General features: G+C 43.7%; 1 protein-coding gene across 2 annotated transcripts in view; it reads left to right on the plus strand.

Annotated features, from left to right (window-relative positions):
* The first annotated feature begins 2159 nt into the window (after positions 1-2159).
* The window catches only part of EDEM3 (ER degradation enhancing alpha-mannosidase like protein 3), a 37150-nt gene continuing 15188 nt past the window's right edge, over positions 2160-24121 (plus strand). The window contains exons 1-11 of one of the 2 annotated variants that reach the window (XM_028732494.2): positions 2160-2499; positions 7033-7078; positions 11024-11124; positions 12594-12633; positions 13481-13593; positions 15028-15181; positions 16647-16781; positions 18195-18300; positions 19218-19315; positions 21248-21373; positions 22722-22805. In XM_028732494.2, coding sequence (XP_028588327.2) covers positions 2309-2499; positions 7033-7078; positions 11024-11124; positions 12594-12633; positions 13481-13593; positions 15028-15181; positions 16647-16781; positions 18195-18300; positions 19218-19315; positions 21248-21373; positions 22722-22805 — 1194 coding nt within the window. In that variant the 5' untranslated portion in view covers positions 2160-2308. The remainder of the gene's footprint in view (positions 2500-7032; positions 7079-11023; positions 11125-12593; positions 12634-13480; positions 13594-15027; positions 15182-16646; positions 16782-18194; positions 18301-19217; positions 19316-21247; positions 21374-22721; positions 22806-24121) is intronic. The other variant, XM_028732495.2, reaches the window with a different exon arrangement.

Below are 24121 nucleotides of genomic sequence, written 5' to 3' on the forward strand. Positions count from 1 at the left end.
GAGGAGAGTTCTGTGTGGATAGTTCAAATTGTAGAGCATGAGGCTCTTAATCTCAGGGTCATGGGAGCCCCACGTTGGGCAGGGGATTCCTGCATTGCAGTGGGTTGAACTAGATGACCTGGATGAATCCCAAACTGGAATTAAGATTGCCGGAAGAAATATCAACAACCTCAGATATGCAGATGACACAACCTTGATGGCAGAAAGTGAGAAGGAATTAAAGAACCTTTTAATGAGGGTGAAAGAGGAGAGTGCAAAAGATGGTCTGAAGCTCAACATCAAAAAAACCAAGATCTTGGCCACTGGGCCCATCACCTCCTGGCAAATAGAAGGGGAAGAAATGGAGGCAGTGAGAGATTTTACTTTCTTGCGCTCCATGATCACTGCAGATGGTGACAGCAGTCATGAAATTAAATACGCCTGCTTCTTGAGAGAAAAGCAATGACAAACCTAAAGGTAAAGGGAACCCTGACCATTAGGTCCAGTCATGACCGGCTCTGGGGTTGCGGCACTCATCTCGCTTTAGTGGCCGAGGGAGCCGGCGTACAGCTTCTGGGTCATGTGGCCAGCATGACTAAGCTGCTTCTGGCAAACCAGAGCAGTGCACGGAAATGCCATTTACCTTCCCGCCGGAGTGGTACCTATTTATCTACTTGCACTTTGACGTGCTTTTGAACTGCTAGTTTGGCAGGAGCAGGGACCGAGCAACGGGAGCTCACCCCGTTGCGGGGATTCGAACCGCCAGCCTTCTGATTGGCAAGTCCTAGGCTCTGTGGTTTAGACCACAGCACCACCTGCGTCCCATGACAAACCTAGACAGCATCTTAAAAAGCAGAGATGTATCCTTGCCGACAAAGGTCCTTATAGTTAAAGCCATGGTTTTCCCAGTAGTGATGTATGGAAGTGAGAGCTGGACCATCAAGAAGGCTGATCGCCGAAGAATTGATGCTTTTGAATTATGGTGCTGGAGGAGACTCTTGAGAGTCCCATGGACTGCAAGAAGATCAAACACATCCTTTCTTAAGGAAATCAGCCCTGAGTGCTCACTGGAAGGACAGATCCTGAAGCCGAGGCTCCAATACTTTGGCCGCCTCATGAGAAGAGAAGACTCCCTGGAAAAGACCCTGATGTTGGGAAAGATGGAGGGCACAAGGAGAAGGGGGCGACAGAGGACGAGATGGTTGGACAGTGTTCTCGAAGCTACCAGCATGAGTTTGACCAAACTACGGGAGGCAGTGGAAGACAGGAGGGCCTGGCGTGCTCTGGTCCATGGGGTCACGAAGAGTCGGACACGACTAAACAACAAAGGGTCCTTTCCTACTCTACAAATCTTTTTTTAAAAAAATAATTTTTTATTAGATTTTCCACAATGATAACACCAACCACAAAGCAAAATGATACACAGAAACAGAAAAAGAAAAAGAAGGGGGGGGGGAGGGAATAATAAACAGATAAACAATAACAACAAACTTAATTCTTCACAAATCCAACCTTTTAAACATCTTGGTTGACTTCCTCAAATCCCTCCCTTCTGAATTTCCTTGTAATTAAAAGTAACAGCTTTCCAATATCATTAAACTAAAACAATTTCCAGTTATTGGAAATAATTATTTATTAATAATAATTAATAAATCAATAAATAAATTTTTATTATTATAATAAATTATTAATGAATTAAATTTATTATAAATAATAAATAATTAATTATCTATTAATAAGTAATGAATGAATGAATGAATAAATAAATAAATAAATAAATCCAATTATCCATCTTATTTACTTTTCTTAACATTCTCAATCCCATTTATTTAATTACAGCCAACTCTACAATTCTTTCCTTCTATTGATTTCCGCCCCGAGGGAAACGCTGCAAACGCTCCTCGCAAGTCCCACTCAGAACAATAAGGATGGGCTACTCTTCCCTTTTTTTTAAATCTCCGTACGTGACATGTCACGTCCAAGCCCGGGGGCGGGGCCTTGAAAAGAGGCGCATGCGTCCGTTGCGCGCGCACCGCGCGCCGGGGCCACGTCTATGCATCCGGGAGCGCGTTGGCTCCTCCGCCACGTGACGCCAGCCCTCCCTCCCCACTGGCTGGCGAGCGGCGCGAGGGTCACGTGGCCGGAAAGGAAAACCCGGAAGCGGGCTAGAGGCCGGATCTCGGTTTCCTTGGCTACGACGGAGAAGGGCGGGAGGGGGGAGGAAAAAAAAGGGCCGGTCCCTTCTTATGTCGCGGCGGCAGCAGTAGCAGCAGCAGCACCAGCGCTGAGGGGATGGCACAGAGCCGGGCCTAGCGAGGCAGCTGCCGCCATGAGCGGAGTAGCGGTTGGCGGCCAGGGAAGGAGCGACGGCGGAGGAGGAGGAGGCGGCGGCGGCGGCGACTCCGCAGGCCGCTGGGCTGGCTGGAAACTGCTGGCCTTGGGCCTCCTCTCCGCGTCCTCGGTGTTGGCGGCAGCCCCGGCCGCGCAGGCCATGGGCAGGGAGGAGAAGCGGCGCCTCGGGTAAGAGCGGCGGCGGCGGCGGGAGGGAGCGGGGAACCCGCCTTGTTCCGCCCCCGGGCAGGTCGCCCTGTCAGGGAAGTGGCGCTGCTTTCTTCGCCTGTCACCCAAGCCTTCCTGCCGAGGTGGGGAGGCGAGGCCCGAGCCCCGCTTCTCCTTATGGTTCTTTCAGCTGCTATTAGGGTTGGGAAGGGACCCCGAGGGTCATCTAGCCCAACCCCACAGCAACGCAGGACTCCCAGGTTCCTGGCAGGCGGCCACCCAACCCTTAGAAACCTCCGAGGAAGGAGAGAACCTGCGTCAAGCGAGTCTCCGTGTTCATGGGTCTTGTAGTCCGTGAAAAGGGAGGGGGGACCTGAAAAGGCGAACCTGGCTGCCGGCCTTGTTCCGCCCCCGGGCAGGTCGCCCTGTCAGGGAAGTGGCGGCGCTTTCTTCGCCTGTCACCCAAGCCTTCCTGCTGAGGTGGGGAGGAGAGGCGAGGCCCGAGCCCGGCTTCTCCTTATGGTTCTTTCAGCTGCTATTAGGGCTGGGAAGGGACCCCGAGGGTCATCTAGCCCAACCCCCCCCCTGCAAGGCAGGAATCTTAACTCAAGTTGTTCCTGGCAGGTGGCCATCCAACCCTTAAAAACCTCCGAGGAAGGAGGGAACCTGCCTCAAACGAGTCTTCGTGTTCATGGGTCTCGTAGTCCGTGAAAAGGGGGGGGGGGGGAACACGTCAGGCGAACCTGACATGGTTTGCTTTCGTTCTTAGAATCAGAGTTGGGAAGGAAGGGGTCCCGAGGGTCATCTAGCCCAACCTCCCTGCAACGCAAAAATCTCAACTCAAGTCGTTTCCTGGCAGGTGGCCATCCAACCCTTAAAAACCTCTGAGGAAGTAGGGAACCTGCCTCAAACGAGTCTCCGTGTTCATGGGTCTCGTAGTCCGTGAAAAGGGGGGACGACACGTCAGGCGAACCTGACATGGTTTGCTTTCGTTCTTAGAATCATAGTGTTGGGAAGGAAGGGACCCCAAGGGTCATCTAGCCCAACCCCCAGCAACACTGGAATCTCAGGTCGTTCCTGGCAGGCGGCCATCCAACCCTTGCTTAAAAACCACAGAGGAAGGAGAGAACCAGCGTCAAACAAGTCTCCATGTTCATTGGTTTCGTAGTCCGTGAAAAGGGGGGGGGGGTGGACACATCAGGCGAACCTGACATGGTTTGCTTTCGTTCTTAGAATCATAGTGTTGGGAAGGAAGGGGTCCCGAGGGTCATCTAGCCCAACCCCCTGGGGTCTTTCGCCCAGCGTGGGACTCAAACCCACGACACCTCGTCTCCACGCTTTACCGAGGAATAATAGTAATAAGTGTGTCACTAAGAAAGAGCAGGCTGCAAGATAAAGCAAGGTGTGTTGAGAAGAGGGCCCAGCAAGCGTTGCAAATAGAGCCCCTCATCTTGGTAGCCTGTAAATGTGTTTTATTAGTGTTTGGCCACTTCTCTTCCTCTCAGCCTCTCTTTCCTCCTCCCTGCCTGGTCGCCTTGAGGGAGTTCCTGTTTGTTATAGGTGACTAGGCCAGTAAGTATTCAGAAGTCTGAGATAATAGGGTTTCTCTCAAGTCAAGAGTAGCAAGTGTGTGTGTCTTGATCTCCACCAAAACCACCCATTTTATAAATAAAGGTTATTCTTCAGGTGCAACTCAGAGTTGGGTGGTGGTGCAAGTAAGCTTTCCTCTTACAACTTTTCTATTTCATTATGCAAAATTCTCCAGAGGTGAACAGTCTACTCAGACTATAAGTACTTTGCGACTCTCTTGCTACTTGGTGTTGCTTGTTTTTTTTTGGGGAGGAGTGAGCACTTGCTCTTTTGTCTACATATCTAAATAGGCATATACTGTACAAGAGTTGAGGCTTAGCTTACAGTAGACATGCTTGACCTGAAAGTTCATGAAAAGTAAGTTAGCATTTCCAAGGGGGGTGAAGGTCTAATCTTGTGTCAAGTATCTGTTGTTAGCTATTTGAGGCTCATCCTGGTGGGTTACTGTGGGAAATAGGAGTGTATGGACCTTTGGTCTGATTTAGCAAATCATGAACCCCATGAACTGGGGTTTTCCTGTTTCGTAGCCTGGTCTGCTAGAGCAGTACAGCTGGCAAAGCAGCCAAGTTGGCAGCTGGTATGAAAAGTGTCATCCAGCTGATAGGGATAGAAAGCATTTCTTGCTTCTGTAAAATGCAATTCTGTGTATGTTTGCTCGGAAGTAAACCTCATGCTTACTTGCTCTGAAGTAAGTACATGAGATAGCCTAAATCTTACACCAATTTGGGAGTGCATCTTATTGATTTCGTGGGACTTCCTTCTGAGTAAACATGCATATGATCAGGGTATAGAATTGGTTAAAATGATGCTTGGTTAAATACACAGCAGCGGTGCCCTACTGAAGTAATGAATTGTCCGTAAACTGAACAATGATTGCTGGCAAGGTGAATTATTAAAATAAAGGAATAAAAGCTCATATATGAAGTTTCTTGCTCCAAATCGTTTTTATATTTTATTTGGTGTTTATATATTTTAATTTATTGTTCAAGGTGAGGAAGGGGGCAGGACAGATACTTATAGAAAGGGCATGTGATGCTGCACGTGATCATGTCAGGATTGCGAAGGGACACAAAGAGCAGAGCTACGAATGTTTTCTGTTTCATGCATTTTCTTTAAAACCTGCTGTGAAAGCAAAGGAGGTAAAGGTGGAAGCACTGACAGTAACCTGTGGGATTTTTCTGAGACTGTCAGTGTGAAATATGCCATCCATCACACTTCTTACCTTGGACAAGTTATGCAAATATTCAATGTTGGTTCATTATTTGTGGCTACTGTTCACAACAGACTTTCCCAACATGTGCCTTTCTGAAAAATAGCTAGGGCAAAATGGGTGAGCTTCTGGTACTGCTTCTTAGATACAGGGCATAGGAGGATGAAATGGATTAAAATGGCACGCCTATAGATTATAGGCGGGACGCGGGTGGCGCTGTGGGTAAAAGCCTCAGCGCCTAGGGCTTGCCGATCGAAAGGTCGGTGGTTCGAATCCCCGCGGCGGGGTGCGCTCCCGTTGTTCGGTCCCAGCGCCTGCCAACCTAGCAGTTCGAAAGCACTCCCGGGTGCAAGTAGATAAATAGGGACCGCTTAGTAGCGGGAAGGTAAACGGCGTTTCCGTGTGCTGCGCTGGCTCGCCAGATCAGCGATGTCACGCTGGCCACGTGACCCGGAAGTGTCTCCGGACAGCGCTGGCCCCCGGCCTCTTGAGTGAGATGGGCGCACAACCCTAGAGTCTGGCAAGACTGGCCCGTACGGGCAGGGGTACCTTTATAGATTATAGGCATGCATTGAAATTTTTGTGATGAGCATCACTGGGAAATAAAAGCCATGTGAATAAGCTGGGCTGGATCTAGATATGTCAAAGAAGTGAGTCAGTTAAATGCCGTGTAAGCTCATACAGTGGTACCTCGGGTTAAGTACTTAATTTGTTCCAGAGGTCCGTACTTAACCTGAAACTGTTCTTAACCTGAAGCACTACTTTAGTTAATGGGTCCTCCTGCTGCGGCCGCGCCACCGGATCACAATTTCTATTCTCATCCTGAAGCAAAGTTCTTAACCTGAGGTACTATTTCTGGGTTAGCGGAGTCTGTAACCTGAAGCGTATGTAACCCGAGGTACCACTGTACAGGGAAATCTGATAGGGAAAGACAGGACTCCACAGCACCATCTGGTGTCACAGTGTTATATCACATATGCAACACATATAAAATACTTTTTCTTTACCAATCTAGCTGAGTCCCTGGAGGACCCAAGAAGCTATGCTAATCAGTCCAAGTGGGGCTGCACCCTCCCATTTTCAGACTTACCATTTCACTTATGCCTTCTTTAGTAATTAGAGGAAATAAGGATCTTTCCCTACATTTTGCAAGCCATATTTTCAGTTCTGCCAACCTTCCCCAACCTAGTTCCTTTTAGAAGTTTAGATATTCTGAACTACAACTGCTATCATCTCTATCATTTGCTTTGCTGGGTTTTAACTGAATATATTTTGTCTTTTACAATACATTGCAGCTTTAGGTAATATTGTTTTCCTTTATACCCCGAACTGACAAATTATGACTGATAAGAGTCTAAGTATCTTGTTTACTACATGTTGACAGTCTTTTAAAATCTCTTGGTGCAGTGGTCGCTGAGGCCCACTGAGAGTGGTAGGGTGGAAGGCAGGGAGGCCGATCAGTACATGGAGCCGGAGCCAATGACAGGCAGAGCAAATGGATTCCATCTTTGCCTCCATCATCCTCCCTACTGAGGTCTATAGCAGCAACAGTTCAGGAGGCAGAAAGCGACAGGCAGTGCCACAAACCTGGTATGGTTGAAAGTAAGAAAGGCAGGCAGATGAGGGTGGACTGAGGTTGGTGCAACAGTGCTCCGCTTGACCTAAATGTGATGAATTGTTTCTGTTTAAACCTCATGATCAGAGAAGGTTTTACTTCACCAGCTAAATCATTTTCGCTTTTGTCTCTTCTGCAGGAATCAAGTAGTGGAAATGTTTGATCATGCCTATAGTAATTACATGGTGAGTAAAATGATTATATGTACTTTTAAATAATTGCTTCCTTCTACCTTGACTCAGTGTATCACATTAAGCCATAGCTTAAAACAAACTATGATATCTGTGGCTGAGCAGTGTTCTGGTCCATGGTGCTCCAAAGTTCCCACTGTTCTCCTACTGCCGTCGTGACACCGACAAATAATCCAGAGTCAAAACCCATCCTTGTGGCATGTTTGAAGAGAACCACAATTTGCTCTTCACTCACTGGTTGTGGTTTGTTCTGGGGAAATAAAGTACAAGACTAGGTTCAGATGACACAACAAGTCAGACTTGCAGCCAGCATCTTGCAGCCACATATTGTTTGTTCATATTGATGCATAGTTTGTTTTACACTATGGTTTAAAGTGACGTATGAACCAGGCCATTCTGAGAGAGATACATAAGGTATAAACATATGGTCAATACGTGATGATTTTCATTATTTTATTTTTTTTAGGATTATAATCTTGTGTTCTAATCCTATATGGAAACAAGTTCAGTTGCTGTTAAGTGACACTCCTAGACCGCAGCGAGGATATGGTTGTGGTCCTGCATAGTCTTAATAGGATTTACTTCTGAGTTTTGTCTGCAATGTTGCAACTATAAGTACTTATGCGCCTGATTTAGTTGTTACACTAAACCATGGTTGAGAGAGCATAGTTGTGGTTTGATGTAATGTCTGTATTGACAGACTAGCTAGCAGACTAAAATTGGAAACATGGTTTAAGATGAATCAGCATGTCCTTGCAGTTTGGCATGATGTCTGAATTAAATTGTAGTAGTTGCTCCACAGCTGGAAGGAAAATGAACGCAGAGAAACTGCTTTAAACCTTAGTTTGTAAATATTAGGAAGTTCAAGGGATGGACTATGGTTTGCATTAACCATGATTTGGTGTGCTAGCAAAATTCAGCCACAGAATACAACAAATCTGTGAATTTGTCATAGTGTGACTACTGCAGGGTTTTTGTATTTGCTTTCTGACGCCACTTAGATAATAGATCGTAGAATCATCTTGTTGGAAGCGATCATGAGGATCATCTAGTTCTGGAATGCAGGAATCCTTTGCCCAATGTGGGGCTTGAACCCACAGCCCTGAAATTAAGAGTCATGCTCTACCAACTGAGCTATCTCTACGGGCAAATTGCACCTGCTTAAATAGCTGTCTCTTGAGAGTTACTTGTACACACCTAAGTCTCACGTCTATTAACTGTTCTATAGTTAATAGATGTGAGAATTGACTAATCTACATAAAACTTATAAAGAATGCCAATAGCAGTTTTTTAAAAACCCAGCAGAGTACTTAACATATTAGGAATGCTATTTTTATCCCCTCAAGATCCTTGTGATGTAGATCAGTGTTCCCCAACCTTGGGCCTCCAGCTGTTTTTGGACTACAACTCCCATCGTCCCTCGCTAGCAAGACCAGTGGTCAAGGATGATGGGGATTGTAGTCCAAAAACAGCTGGAGGCCCAAGGTTGGGGAACACTGATGTAGATGATCCTCATTTTACAGGTGAGAACTATGGCAAAGAGAAAACACCTGTTTGCCTAGCTAACAAGGGCAGTTTGATAAGTTATGTTCTGATAAGGTATCCTTATGTTCTGATAACATTTTTACCTTATGTTCTGATAACAAATAGCATGGCACAGGCACCTGGGACTGCAAGCTCTGTGATCTAGCAAGCTCCTGATGAAATCTCACTCATCCCACAAATTCTCCACATGCTAGAACAAGCCACTATTCTTTTTATTACGCCTCTGTTCAGTGAGGGCAATAGTAATCTTCTTACAGGGGTATGGTAAACATTATTGACCCAGTGTATGAAAAGCACTTGGAGCATGTAGTTAGTTCAAGTGGGCCTCTGCAACAACAAAATGTTGCAGTGATAATTGCTACTGCTCAGGTTTTCAGCCACACCATGTCTGCTGAGCATAGAATGCACACACTGGTGTCCCATCCCAGCTACTTTAAAATCATGGCTCTGTCCTTTTATTTATGTGGATAATTTTCGCTTCTGTTCTTGGGGACACATAAAAATAATTCCTCTGTATAAACCTGAAAGTCGCCTCTCTAGACATTTAGATGGTGTTTAGGCTTCATTTTCCAGTCCTTCCTTTCCATTACCCCCTCCCAAAAAAAAACCAACCCTCTGGTTGTCCAGTTTATGCTCTCAACAGTCAATTTTATGTGGGCACTGATTTTACCAACCATGTTTTTTACTAAATATTTTTGCAAACCTCAGAGTTTCCCTAAATCTGCTGTTACCATCTCCTTGTACATAGTTCACTCCAGTTTGCCAATAAGCAACAGTGGTCAAAGTGCTGAATCAGAATTAGAGTGTGGGATTATTGTTAAGAGGGAGCAATGGAATTCAAATTTACACTGCTTGGTGTGAAATACAAGTGCATATAGCAGCTTATTAATTGTTTGTGGTTGTTGCAAGCCAGTGTGGTGTAGTGGTTAAGAGCGGTAGTCTGCTAATCTGGGGAACCGGGTTCGCGTCTCCGCTCCTCCACCTGCAGCTGCTGGGTGACCTTGGGCCAGTCATACTTCCTTGAAGTCTCTCAGCCTCACTCACCTCACAGAGTGTTTGTTGTGGGGGAGGAAGGGAAAGGAGAATGTTAGCCGCTTTGAGACTCCTTAAAGGGAGTGAAAGGCGGGATATCAAATCCAAACTCTTCTTCTTCTTCTTCTTCTTGTGTATTGGCTTTATGCTGTCTTGCTTAGATGTGCATACTTGCTTACGTGTGCATACTTGTAGACACAGACTGTTTTACTCATGTACAGTTTACATAAATGATGCTCTATGGCTATGTGTTTAGGAATAAAATGCAGTTTTTGAGACAATGGTGCAGATTTAAACCCTAATTATTAAACAATTCTATGGCATTTTAAACTGTGTGTTGGAAGGTTGTTGTTTTTGTTTGTTACTATGTTATGTATTTTTGTGTTTTTTTATATTGTAAACTGCTTTGTGATCCTCCAGTGAAGGGTAGTGTAGAAATACAACAAACAAACAAAGTCCGTTGTGCATAAGGTGTTAGGAAATGTCCTTCAGTAGACTTTAAAACGGAACCTCTCTTGTGGAAGGGAAACACCATAGTGAGCTGGGATTGTACTTTTTGCAGGGAAACAGTGGCTTTCTGTTCTACATTTGTAGCATGAAATGTTTGGGTTATGTGACAGCATGACTTGGCATATCCTGGAAGCTTTCAAGTCAAAAGGATATGTATTTGCCACGTATACTAGGGTATTAAATAAACGAATTGTATTTCTTGTGTTTGCGAACCTGGCAAGAGAGATTATGGTTTTGTACTTTATCAGATGGTATGATAGTGACATGTTCTGCAGGCTGCCATAACGTGCTGGTTTTTACTGCTGCTTTAATTTTGTTTTGTTTTGGAGGTATATCTGCTACATAGCAAAATATAACCGATGTTCCCATTATTAAACACAGTATATAACAGGAAGCTTTCTGCCTGTAGTTAACAGTGCAATTCCATACGTGTCTAGTTGAATATATGTTTCACTGAGTTCTATGGGGTTAGGATTGCAGCCTAAAAATAGCTGTTTTCCATTGGGGTTTTATAAAGAATTGCACAGGGCTCGTAACCTTGCACCAATGTTGAATTTTCCACACTTCTATGGGGTGATGCTAAGGAGGTGCAAATGCTCCTATTTGCTTCCAAAGAAATATGAAATGAGATACAAACCTGGAGATCTCATTGTCATTATCTGGATTATTTGAAGAACTTCATTGTTAATACAGTGGCCATAGCTTAGGCAACTTATATTTTGTATTCAATACACATATACTTGCATATGTTTATATGTGTATGTTTCAGTAATTGCGTCTGTTTTGTTGTTCCCTAACCACCAATGTACCCCAAATTTCAGCATACTCTTTGCACTTTTTTGCATTAAACAGGAACATGCCTACCCAGCCGACGAGCTCATGCCTTTAACTTGCCGTGGAAGAGTTCGTGGTCAAGAACCAAGTCGTGGAGATGTGGATGATGCCTTGGGAAAGTTAGTACTTTGAAATAATTCTAGTTATGTGAAACAGCTAAATCTTGTTTCAGGTGCTGTAGAAACACAGCCCCACGTGCCTTATAAAGAAAAACACAGGCAAATGCATTCATTTCCACAGTCTTTGGATATAATAATGTGGAAATAACCCCTGGACCCCGGCACTTTATGGAATCTTCATTGGGAAGTGGGCCCTGCCCATGCAGTCCTTTTTTGCCAGAAAAGATTTCATAAGCAGGATCTATTTGGGAAGGCTTTTGTTCATACAAGCTCTAGCTTACACTAAGGGTTTTATGGAAGGTAGAGCAAAGTTCTCCTCCCATGCCACACAGCTTGCGAAGTTTGTATTGCGGAGCCATAAGTCAATGCCACTCCCTCCTTCCATCTAGCTATATTGCTTCATGGCTGGAGTAAGTTGGAGTTGGTTACTTCCTTTATGGTCTAAACCACTGAGCCTTTTGGGCTTGCCATTCAGAAGGTCAGCAGTTTGAATCCCTGCGACGGAGTGAGCTCCCATTGCTCTGTCCCAGCTCCTGCCAACCTAGCAGTTTGAAAGCACACCAGTGCAAGCAGATAAATAGGTACTGCTGTGGCGGGATGGTAAACGGCATTCCCGTGCACTCTGGTTTCCGTCACGGTGTTCCGTTGCGCCAGAAGCGGTTTAGTCCTGCTGGCCACCTGACCTGGAAAGCTGTCTGTGGACAAACGCTGGCTCCCTCGGCATGAAAGCGAGATGAATGCTGCAACCCTAGCCTTTGACTGGACTTAACCATCCAGGGGTCCTTTACCTTTTTACCTTACTTCCTTTGTAGTACAGTCATAGCTCGGGTTGAAGTAGCTTTGGGGTAAGTATTTTTGGGTTGTGTGCGGCGACCCAGAAGTAACGGAGCGCATTACTTCCGGGTTTTGTCACTCATGCATGCGCAGACGGTCAAAATGACGTCACGCGCATGCGCAGAAGTGGCAAATCGCGACCTGCACACACGGGTTGCGTTCACTTCTGGATGCGAATGGGGCTCTGGAATGGATCCCATTCTCATCCAGAGGTACCACTGTACTTATATGGATAAAATTCCATACACCAAATACATGGTAAACATATTTTTGGCCTAAAAAGTGGATACTGAAAATCGTGGAGTTCTGACATCTGTGGCAGCATTTGTCTGGGAGTGGGCAGGTACCGATGTGTAATGGCCTTGAAGCTACACAGAAAATACAAGAATTGCAGACAGCATCTTGTTTCACTAGGTGTGAGGACTGTGAAGAGAGCGCTAGTTTTGTTCCTCCTGCGCACTGAAAACATGCACAATGAAGTTCTGGCTCCTTAGGACCGGAACTTCTCCATTCAAACTGATGTCTTCTTTGTTAGTAATAACGTGCCATACTGTTTTTTGGATGTTTTGCTGTCGCTACAGATGAAGTGTACTGGGTTCTAATGTGTTCTTGTGCTTGCTTCTCCCCCCACTCAGGTTTTCACTGACACTGATTGATACTTTGGACACTCTTGTGGTAAGTTGGGTCACTTCTGAATGTTACACTTGCACTTCCATTTTTGGAAGTAAATTCTTTGACGTGTGTGTAACTTATGGTTTAAGTCTACTTTAGTCAGATGGCTTTAGAGACCTTTATTATTATGAAGAAAAACGGTTTCCGCATTGTATTGCAAATAAAAAGTGGTTCCCTGATAGTCTCAGACTTAGGACCAGCCTTGGAGAATACAAGAGTATTTCTTAATACTGTGAGACCCGACCAGCCTGCTTGCTCTGTATCGCATTCTCCTCTTCCATAACAGGAACTCTTTTGAACTTATCCCTCTCCTCTCAACTTGTACTTGATCTCTTCCTGCTTGCATCACCTCCTTGCTTCTTTTGCACATTCTATTTCTTTTTGCCCTCACAGACCTGGATGACTCAGGAGGAACTGTGGGTGCTTTTGAAATAAGTGTGGTTAACTTCCCTTCTCCCTACACCCACCTTGCAATTCAGCCCACACTTAACTGCAACATTACAAAACTTCTGAAAGTGGGTTTAGCAGTGAGTGGCATGGTAAATAGGAGTGGAGCTGCCAGCTCAGTATGTGGAATATATCAGATGATGAATTGATCATGTGCCTAACATCCACATTCCTGATATGTTTATTTAGCCGCAGTTGACCTCTGGAGGTAAGGTTCAGTTTCCCACGAGTACAGTTTCCCCAGATCCAAGCGATCTTACAGGTCTTGTGTAATATACTGGAAGTTTGAAACCTGCCAAAAGGTCAGTTGTCCGGTTTGGGAGGATATCTGTAATTACCTCTTCATTAATAGGTTTCACAACAGGGGGGGTCAAATTGTTTACAGCAAATTTTTGTTTTGCAGGTGTTAAATAAAACCAAAGAGTTTGAAGAGGCTGTCAAAAAAGTGATCAGAGATGTTAATTTAGACAACGACATTGTAGTATCAGTGTTTGAAACTAACATAAGAGTCCTTGGGTAAGTTTGATGCCAGAGGAAAATAAACCACATTTCAGTTTGTCGGGTTCTGGTACTTTCTGTGCTGCTTTTTAGCCTGTTCCATAAGTGTTTAAGGAATATGCCTGTTCCATAAGTGTTTAAGAATAATAAATGTGGTGCACCTGTTACCTTTAGAAACATGCAGCAAAAGTTTTAGTTCTAGCTTTTCCTGCATTCATCTCCTCTTAGCTGCAACCTTGCATGCTCAAATCCTTAGAAGTGTCCTTTGGTGAAAGTTTGATAGCTGAAATAATATACACCGTGGGCATTTCCCCATACTTGTGGGAAATGTTTGCATAAGGACTAGATAAATTAAAGACCTAAAAGCTGAGATGGCCTAAGATTTGGATGGCTTTAAAGTGGGATTAGACAGATTCACGTGGGATAAAACTAGCAATGGATAAATGTTGCCTCTATGCCCAGAAGCAACAGCCCTCTGAATGCAAGTTGCTCGAGCATGACAGCGAGAGAGAGCTTTTGCCCTTCTGTCCTGCTTTCTTACAGACGCCTTCTTGGTTACTGTAGGAAACCAGATCCTGGAATAATCTAGGCTTTTAGTCTAACCTGGCAGAGCTCTTCTTAAGTTCTCAGGAAGCTACATTCTGTACTGCATATTTTGCAGGATTTCTACATTCCAGTGGAATGGCAGGTACCTCTGGTTGCAGACGGGATCCGTTCCAGAGGTCTGGCCGGATCCCGAGGTTTTCGCAACTGGAGAGACCACTTCTGCTCTCTTATGTGCGGCAGTGGAGCGCTTCTGCGCATGTGTGCGCAGCAAAAACCCGGAAAACACTTCCAGGTTTGCTGCTTACGTATCCTGAAGTTTACGTAACCGGAGGGATACGTAAGCAGAGGTGTGACTGCATATACATAGCCCCATTTTAAACATCTTCTCCAGAAGTGAAGAGCATTTAGATCTGTTGACTTTATTCTCTGCTACTCAGCTTACATACATTTGGAACTGATACAGATCGTGTTGTGTAATGGTTAGGGTGTTGGTTTATGAGCTAGGAGACCGGGGTTTGAATTCCCACTCAGCCACAAAGTTCACTGGTTGATCTTGGGTCAATCACTGTCTCTCAGCCTAATCTACCTCACAGGGTTGTTCTGAAGATAAAACAGGGGTGGATAACCATGTACACACCTTGAGCTCCTGGAAGGGAATGGGAAATGTAATAAATATGTGAAATAAATGTGCTAACCACAGTTTAAGGAAGCGGTTTGCAGGGAGATGTAGTCCATCTTCCCTACCCTGCTGTTCTGCTCTGCTGCAGTGATGTCTGGGGTCAGTGTCAGTCCCAGTTAAGAAAGTGCTAATGCTTGAACGTTTCTCACCAGCCCTTAAGCAATACCATGTTTGAGCTCAGTATTTTTAGGTGCTGAATTTTATTGTTGTCCTTTCTGTGTACTTAGAGGTCTTTTAGGTGGGCACTCAGTAGCAATCATGCTGAAAGAGAAGGGCGAAGACATGCAATGGTACAACGGAGAACTTCTGCACATGGCAAAACAGTTGGGCTACAAGCTTTTGCCAGCTTTTAACACCACCAGCGGTCTTCCATATCCACGAGTAAGTATATAATGTATTGTGAGGGCAGTTGATAATTTTGTTTCTTGTTGCTTTAGATATAAATTCTCATAGAATCCTAGAATTGTAGTGTTGAAAGCGACCACAAGGGTCATTTAGTCCAATCCTCTGCAATGCAGGAATCTTTTGCCCAATGTGGGATTTGAACCCACAACCCTAAGAGTAAGAGTCTCACACTCTACTGACTGAACTATCCCATGGTATATTTTCATATCTCTTGATTGCAAGATGTAAATCTGTTAAGAAGCATACGATACCAGTTAATCCTGTTTGTAGCTTATTTCGTATTTAAAACAATTGCCACCATTTCTCTCCTGTGCCCTTTAATTTTCAAGTTCTCTGTTCCAAGCACGCTGTATGCTTGAAAGTCAGGAATACTGTCAGAGTTTACTGTGAACTTGCTGTTCTCTCCACTCTAAATGGCAAGCTGTTCTTGAACTCAAAGCACCAGAGATTTCGGTGTTGGGAACTGCTGCCGCACACTTCAGAAACGATTATAGCTACATGCAGGTGGCAGCAGCGTCCGGGTGTAAATCGGCAAAATGTCTGGGAAAATATGGGTGTATGGCAACCCATGTTGTCAGTGTTGTTTTTGCTGATTTTCCGTAAAAATAGCTCAAAAAAGGTCAACAATTTTGCCCCCCCCCCCAAGCAAGCTCCACAACTGTCTTGTCCAGATTTTCACTGTTTGAAATATGGCAACCCTAAGTTATGGCCATAGTCTATAGGTGGTGAGCTACAGACAGAGTATATATAGGTGGTGAACCAGACAGAGGGCCTTCTCGGTAGTGGCGCCCACCCTGTGGAACACCCTCCCTTCAGATGTGAAGGAAATAAGTAGCTATCCTATCTTTAAAAGACACCTGAAGGCAGCCCTGTTCAGGGAAGTTTTAAATATTTAACACTGTATTGTTTTTAATACTTGATTGGGAGCCGCCAATAATAATAATAATAATTATTATTATTATTATTATTATTATTATTACATGCTTAGCCATGAAAGTTGCTTTAAAATAGTCATCTGGAAGTGTGCTGTTCCATTCATATTTTGGTCTAGATGACATAAAATATGTGCAAGCATTCTCATGTCTAAAGCCTAACGCACTTTTACACGATGCCAACAAATATAAATGTTTTGAACGTTGCACTTTTGTGTTTGTCAAGATGTCTTGGTCCATATTGTCAGGTAATGGAAACCTTAAGGTTTAATGTTAACTTTGGTAGTTTGTATAAAGTCAGTTTGTGTATGTATGGCACCAAATTCTGGCATTTGTCTGAAAGCCAGCTTACCATCTGTTCCTGGTGCCTCGGGTACTTTGCTTTTAAACTCTATCCAGAACTGAAGGAACGTGTTTTTCTTGCAGTTTTCATAAGTTGTGTTTTATCTGTCAATGATTGCTTAATTTACTACTGTAGCAGTAAACGGTTTTGGTGCCTTTTCTTCTAGGTTAACTTAAAATTTGGTGTAAGGAGTCCAGAAGCTCGAACAGGAACAGAGACTGACACTTGTACGGCTTGTGCAGGTACCTTGATCTTGGAGTTTGCTGCTCTGAGCCGCTTCACAGGAGCATCAATATTTGAGGTTTGAATACGGGTTATAATTCTTCATTCCTTGTTTAATTTATAACTTCTGTTAGTGTGGTTTTTTATAGCATTTCTATTGCTGAATTGGTAACTAAATCTGTGATATGGGAGTTTAGTAAATGGTTTCTCTGTCTATTTGGAGGCTTTGTGATAAATATTCCAGAAATTCTGTACTTGGATTGCTCTGTAATGTATATTTTCTTCTAAGTGTCTTGTTTGTTGCACTCTAATCAGTATTGTAAACATCTTGGCATAAACTCGATGGTATCAGCAGCAGTTTATTGTTAAACCTTTGTATACCATAAGCTGCTATTTATTGGCATGTGTTTGTATTTATGGTGTGCATTGCACTTGCATCAAGGAAGAAACCAATTTTTTCCCCTCTTATGGTGTGCTGATTATGTTGATATTGATTCCCAACAGTAGCAACCCCAATATTCCTGTAGCTTTGCTCTACTGTACCAAAATAGAGTGAATGCTGGACCAAAAATCCCCAGTTCAGATTTCTCCTGAATAATATACCCAAATTGCCTTAAGCTATTCAGTCTCTCTCTTCCCCCTCCCCCTTACATTGTTAATAACTTTGCTTGTGAAATTGTTTGCTATCTATTACTATCTGGGTATTATGTGAGGCTTAGGGCGGTCTTGTAATTTGCCAATTTTCTAGTTGCTTGTGACAGTAGCAATTTACACAGGGTAGCATCTAAAGGCTGTGCATTTGGCACTTTGGTGATTTCCTTCCAGTCTTAAAGAATGACTGGTTCTTAAACTGGAAGGGCTGCCGTTCTAGCTGATGGGTAGAATCTCCATTGACATATGTGGAATCAGGGATGAATAGCCATTACTGGCAGCAAAGAGTGGAATAATTGTGAAAGCAGAGAATTGCTTTTGGGTGATTAACACTGATTATGTTAATCTATGCCAAGTCGGCAAACCTTTTCAGCAGGGGGCCGGTCCACTGTCCCTCAGACCTTGTGGGGGGCCAGACTATATTTTGAAAAAAATAATAATGAACAAATTCCTATGCCCCACAAATAACCCAGAGATGCATTTTGAATAAAAGGACACATTCTACTCATGTAAAAACACGCTGATTCCCAGACAGTCTGCGGGCTGGATTTAGAAGGCGATTGGGCCGGATCCGGCCCCTGGGCCTTAGTTTGCCTACCCATGATCTATGCTCTCCATAGACTCATTGGAATCAATTGGTAAATTACCTAATTCCATGATATCAGTGGGTCTAACTTACTCCTTTGTACCTTAATTTAGCTATGCAAAATAGTTCAGAGCTCTCTAATTAGAAATGTGGAATGAATTGATACACCAGTTGTTTGCATCAGATTTTTTTTTCCATTTTCACCATTGTATTTAAACAGCATTTAACTGGAAATGTTGACTTTGTTTGCTGCAGGAATATGCACGGAAGGCACTTGATTTTCTTTGGGAGAAAAGGCAACGCAGCAGCAACTTGGTGGGAGTCACAATTAATATTCATACGGGCGATTGGGTGCGCAAAGGTATGGCACTTTGCAACTGTGTGCCCTTGTGGCTCATGCAGAAATGGGAATTTGCAAAGCACATATGCAGTATTGGACCTCTTTCATGCTGGGGAGGTCTGTATGCTTGACCCTGACATGAGAGACCTAGGATTTGTCAGGCTGCAACCTAATGAATGAGTGGTTAACCTTTTAGATGTATGGGCTATAAATAAGATGAGCTGCTTGTGGCTGCTCCCCTTAGTCTTATTTGGTTCAACCATCTTTACCTAAAGAAGGGCAAACACTCCTGCAAGTAGAAGAGCAAATAAAAGGAATTGTGTCTTCACATTGATAGAAGCGTTTTATGCAGATGAACGGAATGCTAGAAAAGCATTTCCTTAAACTACACTGTGGCCTGGATCAGGCCTGCGAAGCTGTGTGAAGTGGACTGCCAGTCCCCATCTTCTTCCCTGTCGGAGTGCTGGCCGCCTTCTCCACACCCAGCAATGGTGGGGAAATAGTCCCACTGCAGCCCTGGAGAGGGCTAAACCTTTGCTCTCGGTCCAGCACAGTGATGGGAATGAATGTGGAGTGTGAATGAACGAACGAATGACTGAATGAATGAATGAATGAATGTGTTGTATTCATGGCTATGCATGTGTGGCAGAACAATTTTAGCTGCACCTACCTGTGTGTGTTTGCTGGTACATAGCCCTTGAAGAGCTGGCAAGGTGGAAGGTGCCCATCAGGGTGGCAAAGACTACCCACCCCTGTTCCATGTGGATTTTTAAAAATAAAACAGAAAATATTGTATTGTGCTGAGTGCAGCTTCTCTGTTTCTTTGTTTCTTGGCTGCACTCCTGCCAAAACTCTTAACAGGGGCTTCTTTCACAGGAATGAAAACTAGTTGTAAGGTCAATCTTAAATATGTAACAGGTTTTTCATCTTTTTCCTAGATAGTGGTGTTGGAGCAGGTATAGATTCATATTACGAGTATTTATTAAAGGCTTACGTCTTGCTTGGAGATGACAGTTTTCTGGAAAGATTTAACACGGTAAGCCTCTTGCATGAGACTCAGGGGTTGTGCATTTCATGAGGTATAATGAGTTGTATGGCTCCTTGCAGCATCAGTTGCACTTCTTCCCTCAGTAATGTATTATTGCAGAACCAGAAAATATTCTTTGCCATGGTACCGTGGCATATCCTAAGAAGCGACCACTGGTCAATGTATCTGCTTGCCATAAAAGTCCATCTGGCTCCAGACATGAATAAATCTACAGGAAGGGCTTGTAAAAGGATTCCCCTTGAATTTAATTGAGTATCCCTATTCAAAGTGGCTTAGTAGTGAAATATTGGCTACATTTGTGAGTTGGAAATGTAAATTTTATAAACAAACACGATGCTGAGGAAATTTCACCCCTCCCATATCCAAGAATCTGCTGATGTTCTCTGCTGATTCTCCAGAGAGGAGGGGGCGGTTTCTGCTCTCTACTTAATTCCGCTCTAGCCTCACATCAAAGAGAGAGAGAGACTGAGTGTTAGAGAGAGATCGTGTGTATAGATAAGGTTGCTGCTAAGAGCAGCTGCAGACACTCAGTGCAGTTCAGCATTTTCACTTAGACCTCATTTAGCTCTGTACATAGTTGTGTATTATAGTTGTAGATAGAATAAAAGTAGTTATTCTACAGAACTGCTCTCTGAGTCGTTTATGCTCTGCTATACTCTGTTGTACTCTGCTATGCAACGACTGTCTTGTTGGAGTGAATCCGGTTCTCACAACTCTAAGCTGTGAGTCCACAGCACTTTGACCTGTTCCTATGCAGAAGGTGGTCTCTGGAAGTGCTACCCAGCTCGCCTAGCCCAGTCGGGGCTGAAGTGTGTGAGTCCAGTTAGTGGCACTGGCTCAAGGGCGATGCTGACAGATGCAATATATTTGCGAAACATGAAGACTGGACTGTGTTGCTTTTTATTAAAGCTAATCTCTCTGGGTAAAACGCTTTTCAGGTGAAAGGCTGCTAGCCTCCTTACATGAACTCTTGATGCATCAACTTTAAAATACTTAAACAAATTCCAGCATCAGATGTATAGCTTAAATCTGGATGTCACCCTGACTAAAAGATTGAGGGAATTTACTGAGCAGCGATGTGCTAAAGGCAGAGCAGCTTATGTGTCACAATCCGGCTCAAACACGAAGGGAGGGTAAAACAATTAATCTGTGTGATATTTAGCAATTTGGTTATATGGCAGGGCTGTGGGAGCTCAAGCTTTAAATCATTCAAAGAGGAACAAGAAATTCCTGGAATGACACCCCTCCCCTCCAGCCTTCCTGCCTGTTTAATTTCATTTAACGAATGCACTTCACTAAAATTATCCAACGTTAAGCCAAGCGTGGCAGAAAATTCACCCCTTGCTGTTGTGGCCAATTGCATGAGTCCTTCCTACCCTCGTTTCTCAGCAGGACTCTTGTTGATTAGGAAGCCTCTATGACTTACTCTAGGGACGTGGGTGGTGCTGTGGGTTAAACCACAGAGCCTAGGACTTGCCGATCAGAAGGTCGGTGGTTCGAATCCCCATGACGGGGTAGCTCCCGTTGCTCGGTCCCTGCTCCTGCCCACCTAGCAGTTTGAAAGCACGTCAAAGTGCAGGTAGATAAATAGGTACCGCTCCGGAGGGAAGGCTTTTCCGTGCGCTGCTCTGGTTCGCCAGAAGCGGCTTCGTCATGCTGGCCTGGAAGATGTACGCTGGCTCCCTCTGCCAATAAAGTGAGATGAGCGCCGCAACCCCAGAGTCGTCCACAACTGGACCTAACGGTCAGGGGTCCCTTTACCTTTATTCTCTTGTGTGGTTCGGTGTCCTCTCAGCTGTTTTGCATGACGTTAAGGAGAGGCGAGTGCAACATACAATTTAGTGTGTTTAGATCTGAACTTTGCAAATGAATTTGGTATGAAAAATGAATGTGGGCTCACCAGGGTCTGATGTTTTGCAGCATTATGATGCCATAATGAGATACATTAGCCAACCGCCTCTCCTGCTTGATGTGCACATACACAAACCAATGCTTAATGCTCGGACCTGGATGGACTCTCTACTAGCCTTTTTCCCTGGTTTGCAGGTAGGTTTATCAGAGGTGCAGAAGCATTTAACTTTTCAGTCCAATGATGACTATTTAGTTGTGGGGTTGAGTGTGAGAAGTATTTGTTTTCAAAGCTCTAGAAATGTTCAGGACGCTGTAATTGGAAAAAAATAGCAAAGAATGGTTGGAGTAAGCTTTTGAACTTGAAATATGATGTCGTGGAAAAGTAGTCATCCGGTGGGGAAGAATAATCTTTTACAATTGCTGTCTTCAGCCGTGTTAGCATTGTGCAGTCAAAACTTGGTGGCTGTGTTCTGCAAACAAAATCAGATTTTTGTAAAATTAAATTTCCACTAACTTGGAGCATATCTTTCTCATTTCTATATTACATAAAGCATATCAAACATCTAAAATAGGCTCATAGTATCGTTAGAGCAATAGCTCTAATGGTTTTGTCATGGCCTTTGGTACAATAATGCTTACTTACTAATAGCCCAATAAATGCCCTACTGTCACATTTTTAAGGAGTTTTGTTGATATTTTGTTATACATCCTTAAATTCTTTCTTTTGTGTTATTAGCTGCTACTTCCTTCTCTTGCCTCTAATACACAGTGTTCCAAAATTATTTTTTTCTTGACTAGAATATTCTCTCAGTGTTTTGATCTTTATTGGTAAATCTTCCTTTCCTTCCTCTATAAACGGTAGCTTCTAAATTTGGTCCGGCTTATGGTACTCAAGACAAATAAACAGCCTTAAACAAGCCTTACTTTTTTGTGTTTTGCTGGTCTGCAGCAGCCATTTTGCCAAAAACCATGGTGAGAGGGGGAAGAGGAAGGAGAGATTGCACAAACAAGAGAGCACATTTATCTTCCTTATTTGCCTTTTGCAAGGTTTCAGAGAATTTTCAGAGAATTTTCCTGTCCCCACCCCCATCATTTTGGAGTAGAAATTTCTGTGGCTGGGAATGCATTAGGAATATCATTACATAAGCATTGTTTAATTCACAGGTTCCTCTATACCACATGAGTACTCTTGGAAATACTTGGAGTACTCTTGGCATCTCAGATTTCCAGAAAGCAACTTTATCAAAGCAGTACCTGAATTTGAGCTGATAACTTTAACGCTCAGAATATAAACATATGGCCAACCTGACATACCAAACTAAATATATGTTAAGCACTGGTTTCAGCACATGTGTACACATGATTATTTTGCCTTTTGCTTAATTAACCAAGTGCCATTCTGCTCTCTCGTGTTTCCTTGTAAGAAAAAGAAAGAACCATGGGCTCGGGGCCAGGTGGTGGGAGATACAGAATTGGTCATTATCTGACAGGAAAGTGGCATATCTAAATGGCCTTACATTGGTACTATCTGTTTGGATTATAGGTCTTGAAAGGTGATATCAGACCAGCTATAGAAACTCACGAGATGCTGTATCAGGTGATAAAAAAGCATAACTTTCTTCCAGAGGTAAGGTGGTAGGCTTATATTATTATCATTGTGGGGATAATAATAATAATACCGGGAAAGGGGAGATGTTGATTTCTAATTACAGTGGTGCCCCGCAAGACGAATGCCTCGCAAGACGAAAAACTCGCTAGACGAAAGGGTTTTCCGTTTTTTGAGTCGTTCCGCAAGACGAATTTCCCTATGGGCTTGCTTCGCAAGACGAAACGTCTTGCGAGTTCTTGCGAGTTTGTTTCCTTTTTCTTAAAGCCGCTAAGCCGTTAATAGCCGCTAAGCCATTAATAGCCGCTAAGCCGCTAATAGCCGGGCTTCGCAAGACGAAAAAACCGCAAGACGAAGAGACCCGCGGAACGGATTAATTTCGTCTTGCGAGGCACCACTGTACTGATTAGTCATTCATGCGCTAATCAGCATCCCTTTGCATATTTTGATCTTATTTTTTTAACTTTCTGTTCCTCCTGTAGGAACTGGAGGCTACTGCATTTCTTGCTCATATGATTGACCAAGATCTTTCCATGCATCACTAGATCTGCGTGCAATTCCTTTTTTCATGTTTGTGCTCACTTGTTCACACAATGGTTGCACATGAATGGGGAGAGACTGGTTTAGTGTCTCATCCGAACCAGTGCTCCTGGTTCTTTCCAAACAAAATGCAGTGAGGAATCCAGGGTTTGGCTAATGTGTCAGCGTGACAGTGATTCAAACGTGTCAGGACGACAGTGATTCAAACCCAGATATTCAACCATTTTATCCACTACATCACACTCATACCGTGAAAAGCTTTGCCATATGTGCACAACTCATTTACTTTCGAATCTAGTTTTATGAGTGGTATCCAACTAAGTCATATTGAGTATTTCCTTTGAAATCATTGGACATATCTAAAGTCCATCAGTTTTAGTAGATCTACTCTGAACAGGACTAATTGGACGCTATCCTATATCTTGGTCTCTTTCCTTTCCCTGTATCTGAGATTATGCGACCCAGTGGATAATGTCAGATGAGAGCCTGAGAGACCTTTGCCTAGCATAGAGTTGTCATGTTTGAGTGAACTTTGCAAACTTCTCTTGATAGCTAATCTGTAACAGGGGAATAATAAAATAGCACTTAACATATTGGGAATGCTATTTTCATCCACACAAAATCCTTGTGATGTAGATGATTACTCCTCATTTTACAGGTGAGGACTACCGCAAAGGAAAACACCTGCCTGCCTGGCTAACAGGGACAGTTTGATAAGTTTTTAGGCACCAGGCAGAATGTTTCTTTTTTACCAAGTCTTTGGCCGATTAACATCTCTGTCCTTTTAAATGTGGGTG

Source organism: Podarcis muralis, chromosome 5 (assembly GCF_964188315.1).
Source record: "Podarcis muralis chromosome 5, rPodMur119.hap1.1, whole genome shotgun sequence".
NCBI classification, from domain to species: domain Eukaryota; kingdom Metazoa; phylum Chordata; class Lepidosauria; order Squamata; family Lacertidae; genus Podarcis; species Podarcis muralis.